Source organism: Stegodyphus dumicola, chromosome 5, assembly GCF_044657685.1.
Source record: "Stegodyphus dumicola isolate Sdum_Otavi_A_Nest chromosome 5, ASM4465768v1".
NCBI lineage: Eukaryota > Metazoa > Arthropoda > Arachnida > Araneae > Eresidae > Stegodyphus > Stegodyphus dumicola.
The window spans coordinates 125,005,720-125,030,085 of record NC_140772.1 but is presented as its reverse complement, the minus strand read 5'-3'; the positions used below and the strand labels follow the sequence as shown (position 1 = coordinate 125,030,085).

At 33.7% G+C, this 24,366-nt stretch overlaps 1 protein-coding gene across 4 annotated transcripts in view; it reads right to left on the bottom strand.

The window, feature by feature from the left end:
* LOC118202346 (protein phosphatase 1 regulatory subunit 21-like) overlaps positions 1-24,366 on the bottom strand; it is a 235,139-nt gene that overhangs the window by 189,511 nt on the left and 21,262 nt on the right. For 3 of the 4 annotated variants that reach the window (XM_085817028.1, XM_085817025.1, XM_085817026.1), the window contains exon 5: positions 17,161-17,265. In XM_085817028.1, coding sequence (XP_085673154.1) covers positions 17,161-17,265 — 105 coding nt within the window. Of the gene's footprint in view, positions 1-5,348; positions 5,425-17,160; positions 17,266-24,366 lie in introns of all 4 variants that reach the window. The other variant, XM_085817029.1, reaches the window with a different exon arrangement.

The following is a 24,366-nucleotide window of genomic DNA, read 5'->3' as shown; positions in this document are numbered from 1 at the left end:
ACGCTGGCTTTGCGCGCTCTACTGTAATGAAAATGTATTTGAAAATTTTTCTAAAATGTAATCTGTACATAGTTGTATATATAAGTAAATATTTAGCCTAGAACAGGTCTTGTTTATTTGGCGGAGATACGACTATGGTACAGCATAAATCTGCATGATCAATAATTTAGTTATATACCCATCTTTTTGTTCGGCATACATCTCAAACAAAACATTCTGTATTAAAACGCCTGATTTTATACCTACTGAATAACTTATAATATCTCTGACAACAACCTGGCAAAGCATTATTTATTATTTTCTGCTTTCATCATCGCATAACTATCATGATAGCTTGAGAAATGACTAACAAAGCAATATCTAAACAATTCTTTTTTAAAAAAATATTAGTAATTACTGACAAATTTGTAATCACATTCTTATTGGTTAAAAGGAAATATAGCTTCCTGTCAGGTCCGATATATTCTGAAACTTAATCCTATTCTATTTTTTTATATTTCCTAGTGTTATTTTTGATTGGTTGTTTTATGCGTCTTGCTTATGATTTATTAAAACATGATCTGCTGTAAAGTTATATATATAACCTCTGTAAACATTTTCACTCTCTGCGTGTATTGCTCTGTAATAAATGTTTGTTTTTCAAGCCACGGCATTTTCAATGTTCAACAGTAATTGAATACCAAAGAGCATGATAACCTTTTATGTTGAGAAAGTCTGTAATCATTTAGCACTGATTACAGATTTCAGCTAAAAGTACTTCAAAGTGTGAACGTGTTGACAAGGAGAAATTGAAAAGAAATTTCTTTCCATATGCAAAAAATAAATTTTATAAATTACAAAGACTACATTTTACTCTGTTGAATTAATTGATTTGTCTGCAAAAGCCTTAAGAACATACAGGAATTAATTTATTCTGGACTTGGATAAGCCTTAAGCATATGCAGGAAATAGACATAATTATAACAAATTCTAAACTAATGTAATTCTGACCTAACTTCCTCAACATGTGACAGAAGCAAGAGAATATTTAGAAAACCACACGTCTCTAGTTGCAAATCTCATGATACATCATCAATAGTGTATAGCGGATACTAGTTAAACTTTACAATGATAGCCAATTTCAAGGTTTCAGATATCGCGAACAAAAGGCAAAATTTTCCTGTTAATGGAATTTGTCAAAAAATGTGATGTAGTAATAAATAAAGCTGACAAAAGTTTTCCATTGTGGTGATAATGCATTAATCAACTAATGGATGGCAAAATCTGTAGTATGGCTCTAAATTCAGAAAATATCACTGCCAACAGTGAAGAAGTGATCAGGTGGTAGTTGAGAATGAAAAAAATTTTGACTGATAATTTAGTGGGAATTCATAATATGGTAATTATAGGACATGAACAAGGGAACTTTGAAATTTAACAACAAATTATGTATACACCTATAGAATTAAAGAGAAAATACTAGCATAAAAAACAAAACAACTTACACTGAAAGAAATGTTCAACAAAATAAATAAATATTGAACTTTTTTTGTAAATTTTGATTCCCTTAAGCCACAAATGCTTCATTATTTCACATTTTTAATTTCGTAATTTCTACATGTCATCTTACTAGATTTAAAGCTGATGATCTAACACCTGGAAAAATCTCAAATCCAGGATCCTTGAAGTCCCAACGAAACCAGATTTTGGACTTTGTGTGGTATACCTTTTCCCAAAAAAAGATGCATTTTACCTTGCATTCAAACATGAAAAGATGATCTTAAGTAAGATTACATATCAGTGGAAACCTTCGGAGCTGCAACGTGAAAAAGCTACAACTGAAGGAAATGAATATATTTTGGCGATAGGTTCATATTTTGGCGATTCGTCGGTAGTTTTAGAATAATGTTTGTAACAGCTAAGCTATTTATTTATTGTTGAGCAAAGGAAATGAAGTTGATTAAGTAAATGGTGGGAGAAGCAACTCAAATTTTACAAAAGTACAACTACTGACAGGAAGAGTTTTGTGAGGAAAATATATTCTCTATACCAAATCTATATCAATTAAATGAATCAATGACCCTGAAAAATCGTGGACATAGACAAAATGCTATTCACATGGGAAAGCTGGCAGGATTCTTCCACAGTTCTGGGTATTTGGAAAGTTCTGAATATGCAAGAAACTGATGAATTCTTTCTCCCCAAGATTCTAGGAAGTCACATGACAAAAATCATTAACCACACACAAGAAGGATGGATAATTTATTCAGTCTGTTGTATAAAACAGAACTGCAAAAGCTGGTTAAAGACATTTTACTGTGAACCATACATTTCATCTTGCAGATCCAACAACTAAATGCTCAGAAACAAAATGCTGAAAGACTGTGAGGCTCTGCTAGTGTTGGAGTAGTCAATGAGGCATGGTTCTCCATCATTATGAGTCTTAACCTCACAGAGTTCATGTAGCATATCCGCAAGGAAAAAGCACCAAGAAAAATGTTACTAATGCTCTATTACAGGGTTTCTTAAACTGTGGGTCGCCAAAAATTTTAGCAGTTTTGATATTTCTTTAACTTATTATAAAAATTTTACAATTACCAAAGATTTTTACACAAAGTATCTGAAAATAAATAAAGATAAGATAATACAGACAAAGAAAAAAATGAAAATGTTTTGACGCATTCTTTTTATAATATTAACATTCATTTTTCTTGCTTTGCATGTGACGCGGCCATTTCGTCTGTTACTTAATAAAAATTTTCACATTGCTCTATGTTAAAATTAGAACTTAAAATTAATGACCTAAAACTGCAATAGTATATTACAGTGCAAACTAAAAAATTGACAGTTTCACTCATGCGTGTGTCGGATTTGGGCAATACTTATGGGGTCCCATAAATTTTTGTAAATATTATAGGGTCCTGGGGGTCATGAAAAAATCACAGTGATAAAAAGAGGTGGCAACTGAAAAAAGTTTAAGAAACCCTGCTCTATTAAAAGCAACTGTGAAATCATGGCAGCAACAAAATATATGAGAGAATTAAAATAATCCTGGTGCAACATGGCATTTAAAAATTGGGAGCTGCATAATAAGGAAGTACCAATAAAACTTCACAATAACACTAATATCAATGCTAATACTTCATAAGAATGCTAATACCTACAGTTGAAAAAAAAAAAAAACATGCACCCAGAAAGACTTGAGCCATGACTACAAAACTAAGCAATAGTATAGTGTTTAAAAAGATAAACAAATGATAAAAAATTGAGGTGAAAAAAAGTTTTTATTTTACTAGTAGAAATACAAAGAATGTGAAAATCAGTACGTGGTAAAACTATCCCTGGCAGCTATACAAGTCAATACTCGGTTGGGCACAGAGTCAATTAACCCCTTCCGGTAAAATAACGAGTCTAGCTCGTCATTGGTTTTTCATGCCATATCGCACAATGACGAGCTACACTCGTCATGCATACTGTTGAATATGATAATTAATTTAGTTTAAAATTTCTAGTGTACTGAATTTGGCAACACCTTTTTTACTTGTGGAAATATCACAGATCCTATCACATATTGTTTACCGTTAGAATTTCTTGGTACAAGTCACGGCCGAATTGTTGTTAGTCTGTAAGATTTCATTTTGTAAAAATTTAGTGTGAGCATCGGTCAATATATATTTCTGTAAAGGAAAAACGGTACTTTTCCGTTTGGCCGGCGCGAATTTCCATTTCGCCGGTGCAAGCGATAAAGTCACCGACTGTTGAGTTTCATGAAGTGTATAAGATTTATTTATGGTTGGTGTGAAGAATTAACTTCAGTTAAATGGTGTGAAAAGTTCTTTCAATATTGTTCCAAAATTCAATATTTAAATATTTTTTATTTATGCATTCAAAATAAAAAACATCTTAGAATTAACATTTGCTAACATTTTTTATGTGTATACTGTGTGTTGTCGCCAATAAAGCAATAAAGTCTGATTATATTCAATTTAAAAATATGATATTAATTATTTCATGCACACTTTTCATTATTAAATCGTACCGGAAGGGGTTAAGTTGAAAATGTCCTTCAATGGTAGATTGTGCCACAAATGAAGAAACTGGTCAGTGAGTTGGGACATACATGGCTGAAATTGTCAGCCCCAACATGTTCAAATGGCAACCTAGCAGACATTAACACATCAAAGACATTGCTGGAAAAGTTATGCTGTATGTGGCTGAGTGTTATCCTGCTGGAAAACAGAACCTGGATGGCCTACTAGCATAGGCAGTATGATTGGCTGCATAATGTCACCAACATACCTTGCAGCAAAACTAATGGTGAATGCCCGTCTCAGCTGATTGCTTCCCACACTGTCACACCATATGCCCTGGCTGTGTGCTGCTTGGTAGCAAATGGTACATTGGACTACTCACCTCTCCGTCTCCAGATACATTTGCAGCAGTCATCAACTCTGAGAGAGAAGCATGATTCATCATTGAAGATCACATTTCTCCAATTGAAAACTGTCCATCTTGTGCAAAAGCAGCACTATGCAAGATGACACTGTTTATGAATATTCTTTAATGGATGTTGAGATCTGAGCCCAGCATCATTTAGTCTTCCACTAATTGTATATCTGGATATCCCAGGATTATTATGAGTTGGCAAATGGCATTGAATTGATGATAGTGTATTTTTGGTGTGGACATAGTAGCTCTTCTACTTGCATGATCATCTTGTGCATTGGTGGCCTGTGGGCAACTTGACCCACTACGGTGGCTGACTGTGCCTTTGCTGAGCCACTGATTTCAGTAACGGACAAGAACCTCGACCAATATGCAAGCCAATCAGCCTGTCTGACCAACTGGCCTCTTTTAGCATTATGACAAAACCCCTCTCAAAGTCTGAAAACTGTTTGTAATTCCATCAAGTACACCTTAAACACATCTTTCACTACAACACTGTGTATCCAAGATGTAGGCAGGATTGTAAATGCTTGTCTCTCAACCCACCTGTTCTTTCGCATTCTACCAGATTCACACTTCAGACACGCAATGTATCGCTCCACAATGCTGATTGGTGCTGCAAATATAATCATTTACACAACTTGCCACAGCACATTTGCATAAATTTCGTAGTTGTGGCTCAATTTTTTTTCTGCTCATATTTTTTTTGCAACAGACTATACTTTTAGTACTTTAAAACTTCTAAACTACTTAAATGGAAATTATTTTAGCAGAACAAATATAAAAAATTACTAGTAAATCACAAAAGAATATCATTTAACAAAGTTCAAAGAAAGAAGTTAAATCTCAAATTATTCTGGTTTAATTTTTTAAATGACCCAAATATTCAACCCTAAACTTGCTTTACGGGGAAGCTACTTTACCGTGCCTTGACATTTCGTAACACTGCCAACACCCAAGGACTGCACATCCTGGGCAGCACAACCCTTGGTCAGAAGCCTAATTTGATACAAACAAAACGTAATGAAACAAACATAAGGTATATAACTAAAGAAACATAAATAACATAACTAAAGAAACAGATATTTACACTATGTACAAGTTACATACACAAATTAAACTCATCACAATTTTAAAATATACAAATTAAAGTTAAAAATGAATTTCAGTCTCAGTCTTTTCATTATTTACATCAGGATCAAATACTTTTCCACTGCAGTTCTCAGATGCATTTCTGTTTTTCATGTCCCAGTCTAAAGATTCAGTCCTTTCAGACCTTTCATCCATTGGAAGCTCTAAAACAGTTCGTTCACCACTCTGTGGTTTATTCGCATCATGTATATAATTCACCTTGGTATTTTTAGCAGATGGTACATGCTTATTTTCCTTCGTTTCCTGGGAACCAGCTCCAAATTCTGCATCAGAGTCATGAACGGAACTCGATTCTTTATAAACAGAAGCATCCTGGTTCAGAATGAAGTCCTTGTCTGCAAAATCTGCACTATGAGATGCACACACAGTTTGCAAAGTGGCAGAATTTTCTTGCAATACTGGAGCACACTGCTTAAGCTGAACATCAACTTCTCTCATCTCTGCATCACATGCATTTTTAGATGTTTCAATACTCGCTAACTGTGACTTCATAACTTCACTATCAGTTTCCATCAACTTTACTGTTGGATTTTCGCGTTCTTCCATCTCTACTTCAAGCTTTTGAAAATCTGGATCTTTATTTTATGAATTATTTCTTCACCTCTTTCAGAAGCTTTACTAGCCACTTTGTTTATTTCTTCATCTCTACAAACAGTATTATCACTGTTTTCCGGTTCAACTTCGCACACCTGAGGATGAGAAGCATCTTTAACGTCTTTATCTTCATCTTTTCGTTCTCTTTCTTTAATCTTCCTTTATTTCCATCCTTTATTTCATTAGCTTTCTCAGACAGTTCATTAGCTACTTCCTTCATTTCTTCATCCTTTGATTCTTCAGATGCCACTTCTCTCATTTCCACATCGTCCTTTATACCTCTAGTACTTTGTAAGCTCCACTTTCATCTGTTGTAGTTACTCTCGAACCTTTTCTTGACGGACATTTATTTTTTCTCGTCGGGCTTTCTTCTCTTCAAGTCCGGCTTTCATCTCAGCTGTCATCTCTTTATATCCAGCTTTTATCTCATCATATCCGGCTTTTATATCAGCACATCCAGCTTTTATATCAGCATATCCGGCCTTTATCTCTGCACATCTGGCTTTCAACTCCTTCTGTCCGGCTCCGATCTCAGCTAAGAAGCCCATCAAAGTCTTCGTTTACTCTGCCATGGCTTTAATCTGATGGTGGGTCAATAGCATTCACTCGCAAATCCCACTTCTGACACCAGTTGTTGCGGTTTTTTTCTTTCATCTCCACGTTACATACGGGGTTCATGCAGATTTGGAGTGAATAATGACAACACTTCTTGATGAAGTATCGAAACACACTTTATTTAACAATATTAATCAGGACAGCTCCACAGTCACGTTTTTACAGTCGTCGAAGATCTACTATACACTCGCTGGAACAATCAGCGACACAGCCTTCAGGTTATCAGGCTATAACGGTGAAGACAGCTTCACTGCAAAGCACCAGAGTACAGCTCCTGACTCTGCTCGGTCGTTCTCAGAGCTCCAAGCACTCTCGAGACTCTCCATGCTACAACTCGTGATGCACTCAACGACACACAGAGCACAGTTCCCAACTCTTTGGTTCAGTCATTGCTGGAGCTTAACACACTCTCTCGACGATGCACTAACCGCGATACACTAAGAGACTCTTCGATGCACTCGACAACCCACTTGGCACTTGCTGCCTGGCTGTCGACTCCGCACGGACTTGATTGACTCTGCACGGACTGACTAACTATCTCTCACTCTATGCGAGGCACACTCACTGGCTGCAGACCAGCAGGGTTTATATAGCCTTCAGCTTGTGTCTGAAAAACATTCTGGGCTAAACCGGTAAGAATTTGTTCAAGAAGGTTCTCCATAAACAGGCTGGTTGCATGGGTGTTTTCATGGTTTTCCCCATGTATAACGTGTATACGAGCCAGTTTCCCTTAGAAAGTCCTCCACAAGGGCATCCCTCCTCTTAGGCAGATAGCTCTTGAGGCTTTGCCGTAATTAAGTAACTTAACCTAACCGAGAAGGTTCTCCATCCGTCCTTGGTACATCGCCAAATAACGCCAAACGGACGATTTCTCACCAAATTTGGCAACCCTGCCTTCCCTTGCCATTTTATGGCAACCCTAAAACTTGCTTTGCTACCTTACTGCACCTTGACATTTTGTAACAATATTAAAATTTCCAAATATTAGTCAGTTTTTGGCATACTGAAGTCACTGTACGACAGCCAGGTGAAATGCTGTTTAACCCACTGCTTGGTTACAAAATGTTTTCTATGTGAAAAACATGCCAATAGTGACACACTTTACATTTTGCACTTAAGAGCATGGCAAGCAGTTAACATAATACATGATCATATTCAAACTTCAGAAAAGTTTGATTTGACTTTGAGCAATGATTGAAAAAAATTAAAATTCTAAAAACTTATGCATGTGAACTATTATAAGCACAGTGTTTGTGCATGTTCAAATAGTATATTGCTTTGATTAGAATTTGAACAACGATCACTACTGTTCTTAAGCGTTAAAAGATTTCATGCAGAGCAGTTGTTCTTTTCTGTTGCTTTCTGAATGTTTTATATGAACGTGCGTGAATTTTTTATTTTCTGGATGGTCATTTCTGGATTTGAAATCACATCATGGAAAACATTTGGGGTATAAAAGGAGTGACTGTACTACAAAATCTTTTTACAGTTTTCGGAAATGCTAGGAAAGAAAGCTGGTTTAGATTGAAAAGTGGGGGAAAAGTATATGTTTATGTGAACAAAATGAATAAACTAATGGAATAAATGGTGTTGATATCAAGGTAATATGAATATGCATGGTGTTTATAAAAGTGTACAGACATGCCCATTGTTTTAAGCATAGTCATTTGGGAATTTGTGACAATCTCTGGATTAGAAGATTTTGGTTTGGAAGGTGTTTGAATTAGTTTGTTATGATTCAGATGAGAGTTCACATATATACTGCTGTTGATTAGATTATGTTTTGGACAGAGGTATGTCAGATGGCTGTGATCAACAAAACTGTTCCTCTTGGTGGAAAAGGAGTGAAGTTGTAAGGTAGATCCTAATTTTATAACAGTTATTTTTAAGTTAAAGCTCCTTTCCTGTCTCTTCTAGCTTCAGCTTATAATTCCTTACCAGAATGAATTTTTAGAATCACATTAAATGCAAATGAGTAGTACAGAGTATTTAAGTCAAAATTCACTGACTTCGAGAGAGAGAATTAGGATTCCTGAACAGCACGCATTTGCCTTTTGGCTACGTCGTTCTAAGCTGTTTGTACGCTTGGCCGTATTACGTGCCCTTGATAGCTTCGCTAGCTAATTTAATATTATGGGCCAACTAATTTAGAAATTGTGTTAGCTTCGGCTAAATCTCTTTGGTTAGTCATTAGTTAAGTTCTTATTTTTTACATTTAAGTCCAAGTGGAGGCTTTGTTGTACATTCTGAGAATAGGACCATCTGTACAACACTTAGTTAACAGAAATTAGAATAAGGATCCTTAGAAAGTAAGTTCAGGAAAATGAAATATAGAAGAGATAAGACTGTAGATAGACACTCAGTCACTAGCGGCATTGAAAGGATACTGAATAGATGTGTTTTCAGAGAGCTTGAGAAAATAACAAAAGATAACCTTTCGAGTCGTTAAGGATTGCATCCTGCTGAAAATCACCATAATATTGAATTGCAGGAAAGCACATCACTATCTCTGAGGACAAGGATATATGTGCATTTGCACATCAATCACAATTTGACATTCAAAGGTCCTGAAATGGGGATTATATACTAACTCAACTGAAATGACTTGGTAATAGTGAAACTCACCAACCAAAATAACACCACGTAGATTCCTGTTTCCTGTTTGAATGACCACCTGATTCCTGTTTGAATAAATATTATGTCAAGAAGACTAAACAACCATTCAGTGAAAGATGAAACTTTTCATGCAATCTTGTCTGACATTACGAAGCTTTATTCACCCATGGAAAAAGATGCATTGTAAAAGAGATAAGTGAGAAATCTCGCATTTCTGTACTTGGAAGCATAGCCAAGGAGGAGCAAGGGGAATATCTTTCCCCGGGCACAGCATCCAGGTGGGGGCACCAAACTGATGTTAAGTTTTAGAATGAAACATTTCTCATTCTTGGCAAACAGGAGGGGGCCACGAAAACTTTAGTTGTTCTGGGTGTTGAAAATCCTAGCCACAGATCTGTCTGTTCTGTACTACCATTTTATGAGCGTTTCTTTGCAGTATCTTTCATAACTGTTAACTCACCAGGGGAACATTGTGAAGAAATGTGCCAAACTGGCAACTTTCCAAATCATGCCAAGCAGTGAGCTAAATATATTTTAACAGACAAGCTTTCAGTTTTTTACTTTTTATTATAAGTACAGTACTCAAAATAAGGATAAAAATAATCTAGTCAAAATAAACTAATTAATAAAAAATAACCTCCTCCTTGCAAAGGCTAGGAACAGAATATAATAAAAAAAAAGGGAAAAAAATCTGAAAGTATTCAGATTTTACATTATGCCCAAAGGGGTGTTTTATTAACGTTTTGTGTGTTACCTTTGTTTATTAAACATTTTTTCTTCGCACTTAAACTATAAAATTCAGTTCTACAGTAATATTGCAAAATAATTTTAAAATGAGCATATCTACAGAATTTCCAATACACAGTCTCGCATGCTGGAGATAAAAATGTATTTTTTTCGTACAATGCTGCCATTGCTCTTAAAAATTGTTGAGTTAATCAAAAATTACAAACAGTTTACAAAATATGAAATAGATAATAAAACAAATTCCAAATTTGGGCTTCCAGATGCCCATATTCGGGTGAAAACATACATTATTCAAAATTTGATGGCTCTAGGTACCATTATTTTATACCAATGCAAGAAACATACATACATTTATGCAGATTCTTCATTATTTAATTTATTTAACTATAATACAGGGTGATAATATTTGGTGGCAACAATTTGAGAAGTGAACCGACATTTATGGTGAACCAACGCAACATGCCAAAACAAAATTAATAGCCTATCTGGGCTAACGCCCTTCGGGCTAAGAAAAAAGGAGGCAGGTATGCTGTAAATACGATTTTTCTCCAGACTGAGATATCCATATGTCACTTTTAAACACCTGTTGGCTAAGGAATCAAAGCATGGCTAATAAAAATGCATTGATGATGGCCAGGATCACACTCTCAATCCTTGAATGGCTGTGTGGTTGTGGGGTCACTACACATTTTGACACCTGGTGAAATCCCAGTGGGTGCTTTGCTGCCTTATACCTCCCTAAATTCTAAAAATTTCATTGCTCCTGAACTCTACTGCCCAGTGGCCTCTCCTAAATTCTAAAATTCAGTCATCCCTAATTTTTGTTATTTAGTGCTCCTCTAAATTTTACAAATTTTTCTGCCCCAAAATTGTGACACCCAGTTCAACATGCACCAGTTGTCCCTGCTTTGATCCTGTGGGGACAGGGTTAGCATCTTTCTATCTGGCCTAAGCAACATGTGAAATTTCATTGTTGCCATGTCCATACATCATCTTAAATGTCCATACATCATCTTAATAGATTTAAACCAATGATCTAAAATCTAGAATCATTAAAGTCGTTACGATTCCGAATCTTGAACTGCATAAACTTTCCCTAAACATAATTACAGAATCAAGGAAAACATTAAAAAAAAAAAAAAAATTAATAAATAAAAAAAAAAATCAGATCTATAATTTTTACAACACTTTTTTAAATTTAAAAAAACCCAAAACATGAACAGTTGCGTTATTTAAAATACTTAAGCAGCTGGAAGTATAAGGCTACAACCACCGGTTGCAGAAATAAAGACCACATAAGGACTTTTGTGGACAGTGCATTATGAATGAAGTATAACAAATGAAAGCCATTTGCATCACATCACATGGATATGTGCACTGCGAACACGATGACATCACAACTTATGTGTTAAGTGGTGGATATTATTCAGCTAGCCTTCATGCACATTTCCCAATATTAATACAGTCAAAAATCTTTAATCTGCACGTCCATAATCCGGAATGATCTATAATCCGGACTTCAAAGCTAAAAACTTTCTGTGTGCGCGTAATACCTTTATGCATACACATATGCATTTATGCATAAGCTCAGCTAAAATTATCTCATTATCTATTTCAGTTAATGTTGCAGATTGCGTTGTTCCTTAATCTTCTATTTGGATCCGGCTTATTATTTTTTGCACACTGTTAGAGCAATTTTATAAAAGTAAGCTTGAACTCTCGATTATGTCAAAAAGAATTTCCGATTCTGGAGCTGCAAAGGATCTAAAAAACGAAAGCATGTTTCGATGTAAATCAAACAAAAAGTGGAATTGCTGCAAAAAAATGGATAAAGGCATATCCTTTGTTTCTCTAACCATTCTGAAATCTGTTTATCAATTTCACGCTGCTCTGCGGGGGGTCGCGGTGTGCAATGAACTGGAAGTTGAGCTGTCAGCACTATCCTTATCTTCAGGGCAGATGTTTATTTTATTCGGCTTATAATTCCTTACTAAATGTAGTATTTCATCTCAAAGTACTCCATCTTTGATATGATTTAAATCAAATTCCTCGTCATTATAAATATCACGAATACACATCAAACAGTTTTCTGGTTGTAGTTTTCTAATTTCGACTATGCGTAATGCATGCTTTACACATGCGCGCGTTGAAAGAAATGTTTAATAAAGTAAACATATAAATATTAAGCTTTTTTGGGGTAAATTTTGATACCCTTTAGAGATTGTTGAAACTCTCACCTACAACCACGTGATTTGCACATGCACGCAGCAAAAGACTAAAAAACAGAACTTTAAACTGAACTTTGAGAACTCGTGATGGACGTTTGAGTTAAACATGTAATCTCTCTCTTTTGTGCTATATATATTTTAGTTTAGTTATGTGATTGTAAATTAAATATCTTAGAAGCCTCTCTTTTTGCGCGAGTAGTGCCTTTGATGAATGTAATTAATAAAAACATTCCTGGATACGCCTTTGGATCGAGAAAGATGATTGACTAAAAGGTAAGCCTTTTTACCTTTTATTTTCTAAGAATGATTATGCTGTTAATCATATCATGAACATTACATTTTTTGGCATCCCGTGCCGCGAAGAAAGTGAATTAATTGAAGACTGATATTAATGATTTATGTATTTTGAATTTGAAAAGCACTTTCATTAATGTGTCGAAGGAAATTATGTCGACTGCTAAATTTGATTTAAGGGGATGGTGTTACAATGAACCTAGTGGTGAAACTTCGAAAGGAAATCCTTGCAGTGAAGACTTCGATAAAACTGTATCAGTTCTGGGGTTGAAATGGAATTTATCAGATGACACTTTGTCCTGTGAGTTTAAAGACAGTTCTGTGAAGCAGCCTGTCAGCAAAAGGAATATATTGTCAATGGTATGACCCGATTGGGTTTACAGCTCCTGTTACTCTGATTCCAAAGCTAATGCTTCAAGAATGCTGGAAACAGAAGATTTCATGGGATAAAAATTTACCTAAAAGCATTTCAGACAAATTCGAATGTTGGAAAAATAAATTACACCATTTGGAAAAAATAACTGTACCCAGAATTTTTGCTGACTTTGAAAGAATTTCCGATTTATCTTTACACGTGTTTTGTGATTCGAGTAAATCTGCTTATGCCACATGCATATTTATGCGAAGCCGTTATGAAAATTCCGTTACATGTCAGCTCATCTCAGCTCGATCCAGAGTGGCACCTATCAAACAGATCTCCATACCACGACTAAAGCTCTTAGCTTGTATGATTGGTGCTAGACTGGCACATCGTGTTAAGAAAGATTTGAGACTAGAAACCTTGCCTATTTATTATTGGAGTGATTCCATGGATGCATTATTTTGGATCAAAAAGAAAGAAAACTGGGCCGTTTTCGTTCACAATAGAGTGAAAGAAATCTGTACTCTTAAGTAATTAAGATTGGAATTATGTTCCTGGAACGCAAAATCCAGCGGACCTCCCTTCCCGAGGATGCACTCCAGAAAACTTAGTCAAATCAAAATGGTGGGAGGGTCCCCACTGGTTGAGAAATGATCCAGAAAAATGGCCTACCTCTGAAATTGTATCGAATTTTGACTTTATAAATGCTGAAAGAAAGAAGACAATAATTTCTGCAGTTGATTCGAATATTGTGACTGAAGTTAATTTTGATAAGATTTCTTCGTACAATACCATTCTAAAGACAATATCTTGGATCTTCCGTTTTGTTAAAAATGTCAGACTAAGTCCTAATGAAAGAACTTTTATAACAATTACAGCGAAAGAAATTAAAGGAGCCGAATTAACTCTTTTGAGATTAGTGCAGAGTGAATCATTTTATGGATTAGATGACAAAAGATTACGTGTACTTCAACCAGTGATTGATTCTAACGGAATTCTTAGGGTTAAAACCAGAATTCTGAGAAGAGATGATACAGAAAATTTTCGATTTCCTATTATTCTTCCTTCAGATCATCCTATTGTAGTAAAATTAATTAGAGCTAAGCATGAAATGAACAATCATGCAGGAGTACAATTTTTGATATCTGCTTTATGAGAACAATATTGGATTTTGAAAACACGAAAAACTGTCAAGAAAGTCATAAGAAGCTGTGTTGTGTGTCAGAGATTCGATACTAGTTCTTCGAAAACACCCACTGCTCCTCTTCCTGAAGACCAAGTAAGAAAAGCAGCAGTCTTTGAGATTGTAGGTGTTGAATTGACTCGACCGTTGATATTGAAGGGAAATCAAAAATCATGGATTGTGATTTTTACCTGTGCTGTTTTTCACGCAGTACATTTGGAATTAATTTTCTCCCTATCAACTGAAAGTTTTCTGCAAGCGCTGAGACATTTCATTGTAGATGTGGAAGAACCCACACCATCTATTCCGACAATGGAACGAATTTCAACAGAAGTGATAGGTTATTCAGATGTTTGAATTGGGATAAAATCTTAAAACATGCTAACAGGATCACATGGAAATTTCTTCCGCCATCAGCTCCTTGGTGGAAAGGATGGTGGGAGCGATTAATAGGAGCCCTGAAAAGAATCCTTTGCAAAGTTTTAGGACAATCATCTCTGAATCATGAAGAAATGATAGCAATTTTGTGCGACTGTGCAGCAATAATGAATAGTCGTCCATTGACGTACGTATCGGAAGATGTTGAAGATTTACCTCCGATCACACCTTCCAGGTTTCTCCATGAGATTCGACAAATTGGAGTACCTGATTTGGATAATTATAGATGCAAAATCTTTAAACAAAAGGCTTATTTATCAACAAAAACTTTTACAAGATCTACGTAAAAGATTCCGAATCAAATATCTCAGACAGTTACAACAAAATTATGATCATGTAAGAGCCTCACAACCTCTGAAATTAGGAGATCTAGTTTTAGTATCTGATGATAATAAGAAGCGAACAGACTGGTTATTGGCGAAAGTAACCGAGATTTTCAAGTCTCGGGATGGACATGTGCGTTTAGTTAAGGTCAAGACTAAGCTTGGAGAAGTTTTGGGATCAACCAAGCCTTTGTATTCTTTGGAGATAACATCATCAGATGAACAGTCTAAATTTAGAAATGTGGCGAGCAGCTCTTCGGATGAAACAGAGACTTAATGCGATCTTTATATTCGTAATGACTTACTTCGAGATCTTAAGAGCGAAAAGATTCCATCGATGACTACAAGAAGTGGTCGAATGGTAAAGCCTGTTTATAGGTTACAGTTTTAAATTTGATTTTTCAGCAAATTTAAAGGTGGGAGTATGTTGAAACTCTCACTGACAACCACGTGATTTGCGCATGCGCGCAACAAAAAACTAAAAAACAGAACTTTAAACTGAACTTTGAGAACTCGTGATGGACGCTTGAGTGAAACATGTAATCCTTCTCTTTTGTGTTATATATTTTTTAGTTTAGTGATGTGATTGTAAATTAAATATCTTATTATCTTAGAAGCCTCTCTTTTTGAATGAGTATTGCCTTTGATGAATGTAATTAATAAAAACATTCCCGGATAAGCCTTTGGATTGAGAAAAAAGATTGACTAAAAGGTAAGCCTTTTTACCTTTTATTTTCTAAGAATGATTATGCTGTTAATTATATCATGAACATTACAGAGATCATAATTGCTCTTTATTTCATAAATTACGGTTTCATATTTTTAATTTTGGAATTTCTGCATGCCATCTCACCAGATTTAAACTGATGGTCTATAATACGAAAAAACCGATAATCCGGAATCGCCGAAGTCCCGACGAGTCCGTATTAAAGACTTTTGGCTATACTTAATAAGTACTCAGAGATATAATTTCAAACATCAAAAGCATAAGTCAACATTGCAATCATTGATGAATTATGCACAATAAACAACACATTTTAAAAAAATATTCAAACAGCTAATTAAATAAAATATTTTTCATAATTGTTTTTATTGAAAAAAATATTAAAATGACAGTCACATATAAGGTTTTGAGATTAGCCATGGAAAGATGGCAAATAATTCATTTTAAAAAGGAAGAATTTAATACTGAAACTAGGGATATAAATAATCACAAAGTATTGTAAAGAATTTTCTACAAAGATAAGATAATTTTAGTGAAGTTATATGAGAAATTGCTGTATTTTTCTGTATAGCATAACATGAAAGGCTAACGATGTTCTGGCGGAAAAATACGAATACAAGGGCAAGTCTACTTAACATTGAGTAAATGGCTATCTCTCTAATTTAGAGAGATATTGCCAAACTGACAATGTTTTTAGGAACAAATTTCTGTCACCAAATTTGACGAGAAATCGCCAAAAGTGGCAACATTTTGGTCTGGTCCCTGCATAACTGTAATGGATATTGTAATTTGATAACTATTTTTGATTCCTATATTAGCTGTAAATGTATATATGCCCTCATATACCTTCCAGTAGTTCTCAGAAGCAGAAAGTACTATAGATTTCTCAGCAGCCAGTATAAAACTATATGAGACCAGAGAGAGCATCAGTTTCTCAGTTGTTAGTTCAGAGCAGAAGTTGGAGTACTGATATATATATCCAAGAGAACTTTGCCTTTTAGATGCGCTTTGCATTATGTTATATTTAATATTCTTAACAGCTTAAAGTGCAATTACTGATTGTACTCTATGATACTGTCAAGAGTTGTACAAGTATTTTTGCGGAAAGTTCCAGACCTGTGAATTGTTGCTTTTGGTAAAATAGATTTCATCAAGATATCATTGATTCTTCGTGGATTCATTCTATAATGAACCTGTATGCAAACAAAAGTATTAACAAAGTTTCTTATTAAGAATTGAATTAAACAGTTAAATTCAGATTAGGCAATCTTAGAATCATTCAAGAAAATTAATTTTTAATTATATCTCAGAACTGACTTTTGTGAGTGGGTTAACACAGCACCAAAAATACATACACTTAGCATCATGTGACCTCATAAAACAAAGGGGAAAAGTTCTTAGGTATATCTATTTTAGAGATTTAAAAAAAACCTTCAGAAAAATTCAAACATTAAAAATACCTGTTTATGAAGTCTTTCATTTTCTTCAATTCTGCTTTGCAATTCAATATTTAAAACATTATAAGATTCAGGTGAAATTGCTGCATTGTTAGATGAATGCTTGGCCTGAAATTAAATTAATAATTTCATTAGCATAATATTTGGTAAATACAAAGATAATATAATAATATACTGGAAAAGTCAGCCTTTTTACTTATTTCAAGCAATAAAGATAATTTAATGTATAAAAAAACAACATATAAAATTTATTTTTTATCATCAATCAGAAAACTGTTGGTTGCATCACCTACTCATAAAAGATTAATTAAAAAATATGTAAGCTTAAATGATAATGGGCTACAGAATCTGCATGCAAGGTATAAAATTCAAATAACATTTTATAATAGCATGGATTTTACAATCGCATCCATCTTCCCCTCAAATAAAGCTATAGATTTTAAAGAAATGAATAGTTCTATAAAGGCTATGCATAAAATATATCTTGATGTTTGAAAGACCAGACCAGAAATTTGTTATTGTTTTCTATGAACTATTCACACGATAGGCATAGAAAGAATGATCTAATACTTCACATATTAAAAACAGCAGTTTCTTAGTTAAAAACCAATGTTAAAAGAAATTTTATAATGATGCTCGAAAAAAGCAGATAAAGTCAATATTTCTAACAAATTTATAAAGCTTGAGGGCCCACTGTGTAAATATAGTATCTTCTAATTGGATTTCCCCTTCCCTGTTATACTGTACATAAGTAATACAATTACTCTGGTATCTCCTTACACCTTATTTTTATGAAATTAAGATACTGGGGGAGGGAGGTTCACCTTCCTTCCCTGTGCTGCGCGCCACAGAGCAGCATGGAAGCACAGGAAAACGTTGAATTAAAAAAGCAGAAAAAGTCAATATTTCTAACAAATTTATAAAGCTTGAGGGCCCACTATGTAAATATAGTATCTCCTAATTGGATTTCCCCTTCCCTGTTAGAAGTAATAAAATTACTCTGGTGTCTCCTTACGCCATATTTTTTTTAAATTAAGAAAAAATACATAAGTACACAACGATTAAAATGCTCCATTGTAAAATTTGATTTCTGTTTTCTGTCTGAAAAAAGTGAAATTTTCAAATACTGTTAATTGTAACTAAGTACATATATACATGTGCTATAATGCTGCGCTATTGTAATAGGACTGTGGCATTATTTAATATAACTCCTCTATTATTGTAATAAGATGACTTGGTGAAAGAAAGTTGCAATGGAATGGCGGTGGTTCTCATCATTATAACTGCACAGTTAGCAAGATGACACTTGAAGGACAAACATAACGATAAATTTCACACATAATTTTATTCCTGGATAAAGTACATCATCACTGTGGGTGCGTTATGCATACCTCCCCCAAATTTGTACAGCTTAGATTTCTTAAACAAGAGAAGAAAATTGGAAATTTAAACTCTGCGTGGCTAACGGCAAGGCAACACAAGTGTTTAGAAACATAATTGAAGAGCGAAGAAGAAGGGGGAGTTGCAATGCAATTACCTTTTTATATCGATTTCCATTTCAGATCACATGACAGTTTAATGTTCAATGTCCAATGTCCAGATGTTGGGTTCAGATTTTATCGACAAATGTGCAATACAGATTAGATGACGGATCTTCTTCATTTAGTTAGAAAAATCACTGCTCTGTTATTTTTAGAATGAAGAGAAAAGTTAAAGGGTTATTATTAATTTATTATTTGAAAGATTTTGAAAGATAGATATTTTATATTTTAGATATATGTGTGTTTAAGATATAAAATATGAAGGAAAATTCTTAACAAATTAAATTTAATAGGAAAAAATTCCTAATTTAACTGGCAATAGCCCCTTAAATTTTTTATTTTGATTAAACATATCTCCTTTTCAAGGATCTGTACCACACCATTTTGCATCATCATTTTTCTGCAATGGGAAAGCTCTTGTTGAATCACTGTCCGGGATTGAAACAATGGATATGAGACTTTAAATACTACAGCTACTTACTATAAACTCTCTCTTCCTGCTTACACTTGCCTGCTAAACTACATCTCTTTACTAAGCCACATTCACCATTCTTTAAAATGTAAGCTTTGTATATAGGAATTGTGGGGCATACATAACATTCCCAGTGTAGCATCCATCAAGGATATATGCTAAGAAATTAATAAATTACGTGCTGAACTTGGCATATTTGTCTGCAACTTCATCTTCCCATCTAAGCAACACTTTCATTGATCTTCTATGATGCAACTTATTTATGGGCGAGCTACATCTCTATGACATTTCAGGCCATGAGTAAAAAGTGAACTAGTTTCACATTCTGCAGAAACTACATCACATATACATGATTTAAGAAAATAAATTCTTATTCACCAGAATATGTTTTTTAAATTACTTAATATTTATTTAAAATAAAGATTAAACTACTGCAATTAAAAATTAATTTCATATGAGAAATAAATGTTTGTCAAAAATCTTTGGACTAAAAAATCAAAACTAAACAATACATATATATAAAAAAATATTTTAACAAAATATTGGCAATAGCTTAAAAGTTGAATATAACTGAAAAAATAAATGATGTAACAAATTTGAAACACTCCATGCAGACACCTTTACTTCTGGATTTTGTTTCAAAAGTTCTTACTACCTGTAATATTTATATAGTATATATGTATGTACACAGCTCAAAAAAAAAAAAAATGGGACAGTGCTATATCTCCGGTTCTACTGGGCTGATTGACAAAAATTCAAACTGCATTTTTCATGTCTCGAAAGCACGACTTAGGATATATATTAGATTTATATATAGCACTATTCTAACATAGGTATTTTGACACAAAATTGGACTTTTTCTGAAACAACATATCAACATTTTTCCATATTTCGATTCTACGACTCAAATTACGCCAGAATACCAAGTTTTGTAAAAATCGTACGAGTAGTTTTTAAAATATTAGCTCCTCAATGTTAATTGAATTTGGTAAATATTTATCAATATATCTTTTTTTATTAAACTTTTATTATTTTTCCTTTCCCATTTCGAAATTTACGTTCATTCCAAATAAAATTTACCCATCTTTTGTGTTTTATTTTTTAAATTTCTATTTTTAAATTATTTTTATAAATATTTCAAAAAAAAATTTGAATTATAACCTATAAAATTTTTACCATCATCTTAAAGTAGGTGTATTTTTAAGCATATCTGCAAAAAATTACTTTTTTATACAAAATTTTCTAAGATATACACGAATTTACATATTTTCGCGTTTTGAAATTTGGCATCTTTTTTTTGAGCGATAATAACGCCAAATGTGGTTTATGGATTTTTGTTACAGTGAATTGCCACAGCTATTTTTAACCTTAAATTTCAAGTAAAATTTTATGGAGAATTAATTATATGAAATATTTTCCCTCAATGATGTGTAATAAATATTTATTAATACTATATGAAAAGCTATTTTTTAAAAAATTACAGATGATATTATTCAATTTTTTAACTATTTTTTTTTTCTTTATTTCTCTCTTTCTTCCTTTTTTTAAAAAAAATAAGAGTAAATTTTTACCTTTGGCGTTTTATCGTCTGCTACTTTACTTTAACTTCGTTTAAATCGAATTGTCTATAACTGAGAATTTTCGTTTGATGTTTATTTCAATTTTATGACATTAACTGCATAATTTATTTCTAAAGAAACTGTTGCTTATGAAATGGCTGAAAGAGCGGCTGATACTATCATCCATATTTTTAAAGCACAGTATACTTTTATAGAAACATAAGATTTAGAATAATCATTTTTATAAAAGTCAAATTATGATATAAACATACAACCCTCTAGAGACTGAATTAATGGAAGTTCAATGGTTATGTAGAAATGATCTGCAGCTACTTAATGGCTGGATAAGTCAGCAGGTTCTGTGGACAAGTAAGAATAATTATATAAACGACACCCAACATTCTGGATTCAATTAACAACGAGGATACGATGTTTATTAAATGAATTTAAGAAGTTTTAAAACATAAAAAATCAACTAATTTTTTATTCTAAAATGTATTTTTGTGCGTAGCATATTTTCATTATATCCTTAAAATTTTAATTTAGAATGTAATTGTCAAGAACTGAATCCTAATCATCAGTAATATAATAAGTAATTATTACGGTTATTAATAAATCCTTCTTATAAAGTAATTGCAAATACTTCAAAAAACTTTCTCTTTGAATCAAAATATTTTTCTATGCAAATATTTTAAATTTTATATTAATCAAGACTGCACACGATATTATTTATTTACACTTCAATTCTTACCGTCAGCTCTAGAAGTTACAAATCAATTATATTTAATTAAGGATTGGATTGGATTGTTTAATTATGGCAAAGCACATGAGGGTTATCTGCCTGAAGGGAGGGATGACTTCGTGGAGGACTCTCTAAGGGAAACTGGCTCGTATACACGTTACACATGGAGAAAACCACGAAAACGCCCATGCAGCCAGCCCGTTCGCGGAATTTGAACCTCAGACCGAACTACCAGTGTTCAGCATCTTTACCGCTCGGCCGCTGGTGGGCTATTTAATTAAGGAATGACCATCTAAGTTTAGAAACAGCATACCGTAACAGCAATTCAATTATTGGCGCTTTATCTTTCATGTTACTCCCGATTGGCAAGCTACATGATTTTTAATGAGTATTCGGGTTTTGCTAGTAACTTCACTTGGAAATTGCGCTTAAACTAGGCTAGTTGGTTATTTGAACATAGAAAGAACATGGGAGCTATTTAATTAAGATGCTTTCATAGAGAATCTTTGTAAAGAGAACCTAGAAAACTACGAAAACCAACCATGCAGCCTGGGTTAGACTTCGCAACGAACAATTAGTATTTAACAATCTTCAAATGCTAGGCAACTGATGAGACTCCAATTAAATCTCCAATTTAATATTTTATTTGTAAATATTTAAAATATTGTTGTATTCTTACACGCAAAAAGCAGAATTTATGTTTTGTTAACTCCTCAGTAAACTACCAAGCCGCAGTGCAAATCAATATTCAATTTCTTTTGCAATAATTCACTTAATATTCTTGGAATATAAGCTAAAGAAGGAACGTTCTCGGAAGATTAAAGAAGTGTTTAAATCCAGTGATATTAGGTTTGTCTTACAAGCTCAGGATCAAAACGACTCTGCAATTGCCCGAGCAGTTGACTTGTAAATGGCTGTGAATTAAGCAGATGACTTTTAATCTTATGTTTTCAGTCAGAAAACGTATTCCAAATGTTTTGTATTGCATAACAATGCATGTTTCCATTATTCAATAACCAGTCGGAGAACCGCTTGTGTTCTGAAAATAAGTATGTATATTCAATTGTCCTGCATGCTCTTCAAATTTGTCTTCTTGTGATTTTTTTCCTTTCCCAAAAATTAAAGTTGCCTCTCAAAGGAAAGTGTTTTGACATTGAAGAGACAAAAGGAGTATGACATCTACTTTTAGAGGCATGTCAAAAACAGATCTCTACAAGCCTTCTCTTCCATTACATGTTGTGTAGTCAGACAAAAAGTTGCATCAGCATAAATTCTATAATCTATTTTTATTACACTCTGATTACTTTATTAACATACACTGAATATATACTAAATCTTTTACTACAGCTTAAGTAATTCGGAATTGTTGTCGAAACTATGACTTAGAAGATAAGTCAAATTAAATATTTCGGTAACCCAATAAATTCAAGGTCGAAGTTTCAATATTTGATTTTCGGAGGGAGGGGAAATTTTTTCAGTTTTGGTCCATTATCCTAAGTATATTTGCTTCGATTCTTTATTTTTCCATAAAAGCGAAAAATTTACGCATGATATACATATAACGCATAGCTTCAATTTAAAATTTAATAATATACAGAGTGGTTATAATTAAAGTTCCACATTGAAACGGTCATAAAAGGAGAACTACTGGATCAAATGTTATAAAGCTTATGTTATCAATCGTATAAATGAGGTCATAAGAATTTATTTTCCGGGAAAAAAAGGAAGTTCAAAACCTCACCACCAGGGGGCAAAGGGCGCTGTATGCAATATTGTTAAACGAAATATGGGTCGGAATCTAACTTAACCTTTTGTTACACGGGTTTAATATGTTGTATACTCTTAAGAAACTTTGAAGTAAGCAAATTACCATTTAAAGGCGTTAAATTCGATAAAAGTCGAGTGTGCCATCCGTACAAGAGAGAAATTCGTCCATAAAAACCACGAATTAGAGATTAGAAAATAAGAGATCACAAATCACTCGCACAAGTGCGTACAATCTGGAAATTGTTTTCTTACAGATCGCTAATTTGTAATATTTTAAGCCTGAATTCGGCCCTAAAACATTAAGATACTGATTCAAAACGCTTTTAATCGATTTGGGCCAAAGAAATCCCTCATGTTATCTACCTAGTTCCATTGCATTCTCCTACTGCATTCGATTGCATAACAGTCATTCCACACTGTTTAGTGTCGAATGACAGCTAGTTTTATAACTGAACCATTTTTCTCTGAAGAGGAGTCGACAGCTGGACCACTGTGATTGCAGCTCACTTAGAGTCAATGTTAAAATGTTTCGTGATATATGAACTGCAGTAACCTGGCATTTTAGATACTACGATTTTTATGCAGGGCTGGGCCCCACCTCACGTGTGTCGCACAGTTACTTAGGCAACATTTCACGAATGAACGTCTTATAGGCCGACACTTCCCCTCTTCCCACCAGACCTCAACCTCTGTGACTTTTGGTTATGGGGTTATCTCAAAAGCACTTTTATGGTGATAATCTAAACAATTTGGCAGAAATAAAAAATGTGATACACTGACATGTCCGTAACATTCCTCCTGATATGCTAAGAGCTGCTGTTGAGAATGCTTTTATGTAACAGGATTTAACTTGCTTTCGGAAAATGCTGGACGCTACATTGAACATGCTTTGTAACACGTTTCGGAAACTATTAAACACATTTTAAACAGATGTTTTCATGTCTTATTTCATTTAACAATATTGTATACAGCGCCATTTTTTTCCTGATGGTGAGTTTTTAAACTCTTTTTTTTTCTCGCGGAAAATAAATTCCCATAACCTCCTTTATACGATTCTCAAGTTTGATAACATTTGGTCCGGTAGTTTTCCTTTTATGACCATTTCAAATTGGAACTTTAATTATAACC